The 5,004-nt window shown below is 45.4% G+C and overlaps 1 protein-coding gene across 1 annotated transcript in view; it reads right to left on the bottom strand.

Moving 5' to 3' along the window:
* Positions 1 to 927: 927 nt before the first annotated feature.
* The window catches only part of LOC102380543 (glutamate decarboxylase 1), a gene marked incomplete at its 3' end in the record, with an annotated part of 12,703 nt that continues 8,626 nt past the window's right edge, over positions 928 to 5,004 (bottom strand). Inside the window, exons 3-4 of the mRNA XM_006038937.1 lie at positions 4,592 to 4,834; positions 928 to 1,018 (exon numbers count right to left, since the gene is read on the bottom strand). Coding sequence (XP_006038999.1) covers positions 928 to 1,018; positions 4,592 to 4,834 — 334 coding nt within the window. The remainder of the gene's footprint in view (positions 1,019 to 4,591; positions 4,835 to 5,004) is intronic.

Below are 5,004 nucleotides of genomic sequence, written 5' to 3'. Positions count from 1 at the left end.
GCCCACGGGAGCCATGCTCTGGCTGCCAGCCAGGCTTCCAGCGGTAGGAGCACCATGGATGCAGCTTCCCCAGCCCCCAGGACAGACTGCTGGGGCCAGAACTGTTGCTGGCTCCAGCCTTCCATGGGTGACTGGTGCCTCCTGATCCTGGGGGGGGGGGGGGGCCCCCCAGCAGCTGATCACTGACCAGTGTGGGGGAGTCCTGCAGCGGCCAATCGCAAACATGGAAGTGCCACCGGCACTTCTCTTGGCGCCCCCACCCTCTCAGATGGATCACTGGCTGTCGCTCCCTGCTCCCTGGCCAGTGGTGGCCAATCTCAGGGGGGGCATGTGCCCTCCCACATGTCACCTATGCAGCCTCCCCTACCCCACTTGGGGTAACTTGCCATGCTCCAGAGGGTGCATGGCATGGGTGTTCCCTGGGGACAAGTAACAGCGGCACAAGGTGTGCCACTGCTTCTTCCTGGGGAACCAAACATCCATGCTTGTCTGGATGCAGCCCTGGAGTTCTAATCTTAACAATAATAAAGCCAAATTAACTCAAATTGAATGCAAATTGAAACAAAGGAAGGAAGGAAGATGAAAAGAAATCAACCTTAGAGTTCATTTTTATAATACATTAGGAAAAATAAATGAGACCATTTCCAAAAGAAGTCATGCCATTTCCTACAGCCTTAACAACATTGATATATTTTGCTTGCAATTTATTCTGTGATATTTGAGTTTGTATGTGTTGGTAAAATAAGATTTCCTCTTAAATACTGTTCAAGGCTATAATTGGTTCCATTGCCTGAAACACACAGTAAGTGATATGGGACATTTTTATGACAACTGAGTTGCAGAAATTGGAATTAAAAAAAAAAAGACTTATGAGCCCTGGCAGCCTATATAACTATTGAAAAGAAAAACAAATAAGAGACTGCTTACATGTTTGTATTAGCAGTTGACGTCAGCCATTCGCCAGCCAAACCGATAATATCCAGCCCAGTGGAAAGCTGGTTGAAAAACCGAGGATGACCTGGAAAGATGATTGAAAAAAACTGAAAACAAACCCTTTGTTGTTATATTTAACATTTCACTTTTCTCGCATCAGCCACTTTAATAGTCTAGCTTTATATGACAAAATGCATTATGTTAATATCTTGCCAGTGGGCACATTTACATGTTCATTAATGCACAGTAGTTACTTGTATAATCAAGTACTAAATGTGTAGTAACCAGCGTTACTGTGCAGTAGTGCTACCACACACCTTTTTAGTGATGCTACTGTACAGTAGCCTAATAATGCTATGCAGTAGCACTATAGCGTTAGCACTGTTTGTGATATGATGTACTACTGCGCAGTATTATTAGGCTACTGTGCGGTTAGCGTCTCGTGTAGACATGCCCAGTGAAACTTTTCAGATAATTCATGTCTGTGAGTTCAGTTATTTTCTTATCACAAACTTCTAAAACGTTGTAGGCTGCTTTCTTAATACAATGCAGGCAAACACATTCACAGCCTCACAGCCAAAAGACTGTTTTGGGTCTTATTCTGATTGATGGCTCTAGAGCTATAATTCAGGGGTTACTTACGTCATGGCCTGCAGACGTTGGCTAAAATTGCATGTAAATGGGAAAAAGAGGAAAGCTCTATAGAATACATACATTGGTCAACATGGAATGGAATGGAATGGAGTCAGCAATGGCAGACAACCTGAGCTAACCAGACTTCTTGACAGTAAATATAAGTTACATTGGGTCTGGTACTGCTTTTGTAGTATGATAAGATTCCCAAAGACTTCAACAAGAAAGATTAGTCCCTGAACAAATTTTGAAATAGGTGATTCAGCTAAAGAAAAATTAGGACAATGCTACAAACACTTCTGTGAATTACTTCAGAGCCACGTATGCTGCTCCAATTTAGCTGGAATTTCTTTGTAAAGAAAGAGTAAGACTAAATACAAGAACAAACTAAACTATTCCTCTAAGACAGACATATGGTAATCTTATCAAAAGTAGGGGTTTTTTTTCTGTCCAGATTATTTTACTCAGGGTCCCTTGATTAGAAACTCTTGGTTCCTGGAGATTGAACTACTCAGAACAGTTATAAAGTGCAAAATTCTCCTGATAATTGAATAGTTGAACTTTATCAGAGAAAAATGATAAGGGTGTGGGTCCATTTTTTACAATTAAAAGGGACAATGTCAGGTCAGATTTGGTCCAACATTTATCATGAACATGAACAGTTTAAAGAAACCTTAATTCTGATAAAAATGTTACCATTTTATATTCCAAAATTCCAGTGGAAACAATTTACATCAAATAAATATTACTCTGTTGATGTCCCCAGCAGTCTGTAAAACCCAAATCCTGTAAAAAACCTGACTATATTTATGCATGAGACAAGTTAATTTACCTTGGTTTTGCCTTTCTCTTGTGTTGGACCCCACAGACAAGAATATTATTAATAACAAAAGCAAATTAGAACTTTGGAATCACTTCAGTCTTTTTAAAAGGCAAGACATATCCTTCTCCCACTGAAATCAACTGAGATACCAGCAGGATTGGGTCCCCATGGTGGTGTTAATGACATATTTGATAAAGCAAACTATGTTTAAAATCAGCTGTGTTCCTTTCATGCTGAAACATAAACTTCCAGCAATTGATCTGAACAATGAGAAGCTGAGTAATAATTCACTAACTTCATAGTAGTAATAGTAAAATTGTAGAAAAGGACTTCCCTGTATAGTCTGTTGCAGATCCTATGTATGCCACATGTTTATGACTCACTGTCTGTACAACTTCATAATATAGAAGGTATACAACAGTCCACTGACTGAACAACCTTCGTAACCAATATGCAACTTATTAAACATGCATTAATTATCTTCTGTTTTTTTGCTCATTTTAAATGAATTGCTAATATATTCCACATTTCACTTGCAACCACACTACCGGGGATGAGATACATGTATGGGGTTAGCTATTTCTCTCACTCCGCTGCATAGCTAAATGATATACCTACCAGGATTTTTACAGTTATATAGCAGTAACAAGCCATAGTTTTTCCAATGCCATTAAACCACCCAGATGTAGCAGAAGTTTTGCATGGTCCAGAAAATGATATGCTAAATGAACATAAATGTTTGTTTCCAGTTACTGCTCTGCTGATCAGTGGCTGGGAAGAGGCTAAATAGAGGTTATAGTGTCATGGATTATCTTTTTGTTTTGTAAATCAATGATTCTTCTCTTGCTGGCTTGACACAGGGTTTGAGAAACTCTTAAGAAGTCACCTAGTTTATCTTCTGTTCATGCTTTCAGCAAGAATCTTATTTTCTTATGATGGATTACTTTTTTAAATGAGAGGAAAGCAATCCCATTGACTTCAATGGGCATTTTGCTTGAAGAAAGTCTTCACAAATTTGGGGACCTCCAGTGAAGTTAATGGGAGTTTGTCCAGTGTCTTTAAGAATGCTGATTTGTTAAAAGCCTGAAGTTTCTATTTTTAAGTCTTCACCTGCTGCTACAGTGTCTGCATTTGCTCACATCTGGCCTCTTTTCTCAGTGGTCAGGTCATTCTTAAATAGCATGAGTGAGAAGCAGCTGCCAGTGTATGTAACACTAGTAGCTACAAGCAGGAAGAGGCAAGGTAAAAGTACTAGTCATACAACCACACTTACAATACAATATAAGTGTACACAGCCAAGGGATTGCATATTAATTAAAGGTGCAGTAACTATTCCTTTTTCCTGAAAGAACAAGGGCTGCCCACCGGTTGAAAAGGCTGGGGTTTGGGAGTCTGAAATATGCTATGGTGGTTTGAAAGGGAACAAAACAATATGAAGACGTGAAACAGTGAGCCGTGTGTGCTGGGAGGGGAAGACTGACAAAAATTAACACATCATTTCCCCAGTTGTGTTGCTTAGTGAAACTTGACAGGTTGGTCCGGGGCGGAGAAGGGGGGGGGGGAGCCATAAGGAAAGTAAAAAATGATGAAACTGGGGGGGTGGGGCGGGGGGGGGGGGGGGGGGGGGGGAGCCATAAGGAAAGTAAAAAAAGCTTTATGGGACTGGGAAAGCAATGCCCTCACTGATAGCCTCTGGGGAGAGCTCCCAAGGGAAGAAGTGAAGCCAACCCCGTGTCAACAGTCTGGAGCGACCCTGACTAGTGGGGGCAGGAGTTGGCGCCTCAGGCCAGTCGTGCTGGGGGCAGAAGCCCAGCCGTGCCCGGTGCGGGGCTGAACACGAGTCGGACAAGACCAGCCCGCGAGGGGAGCGCGGCGCTCGTGGGGAGAGGAGGGACAGTTTTGCTCCACGTGGGAGCTCGGGCTTGCTATTATTATCGGGTTTTAGGATTGCAGCCTCTTTTCCAGGAAGCGCCTGGCGAACATAAAGAAGAAGAACTGCAAATGCAGCGTCATTTATCCCCTCATTTGCCTAACGACATCGCTCCCCGGGGGCGCGGGCCGCTAGCGTCTCATTAAGTGCAGGGATGAAGTCTCCCAAACTTGTGGCCGGCGCTGCCGCCCGCGGGCCCGTGTGAGCGAGGGGCCGGGCAGCCCCCCGCGCCCTCCAGTCCCGCGGGTGCTCGCGGCAGGCGCTGGCGGTACCTGTGCGCACCCCGTACTTCAGGGTGTCCCTGCAGTCCACCAGGATCTGCTCCAGCGACTCGGGGTTGTCGGACAGCTCCAGGTTGAAGCCCTCCATGCCCTCCAGCAGCTGGTGCGGGTGGTGGAAGTCCAGCACCTTGGTGGAGCGGTCGAAGGTCTTGCGCACGTAGTTGAGGAGGATGTCCAGCACCTCCAGCAGGAACTGCACGGTCTGCTCCTCGCCATTCTTGGCGGGCAGGAGGTCTGCGGGGCCAAGGGGCCGTCAGTGCAAGCCCTCCCCATCCTGCCGGGGCATCTCCCTCCCGCCTGCCCAGGCCCCGCGCGGGGATCTGCTCGTCCCTCCCCCGGGCTGCGGGGGGACAAGAGGCACGGGATGTCTCGCAGGCTCCACCACTCCCGGGCAGGGAACCCGG

This window comes from Alligator sinensis, unplaced genomic scaffold (assembly GCF_000455745.1).
Source record: "Alligator sinensis unplaced genomic scaffold, ASM45574v1 scaffold2231_1, whole genome shotgun sequence".
Classification (NCBI taxonomy): domain Eukaryota; kingdom Metazoa; phylum Chordata; order Crocodylia; family Alligatoridae; genus Alligator; species Alligator sinensis.
This window is presented reverse-complemented; position numbering and strand designations above follow the sequence as displayed.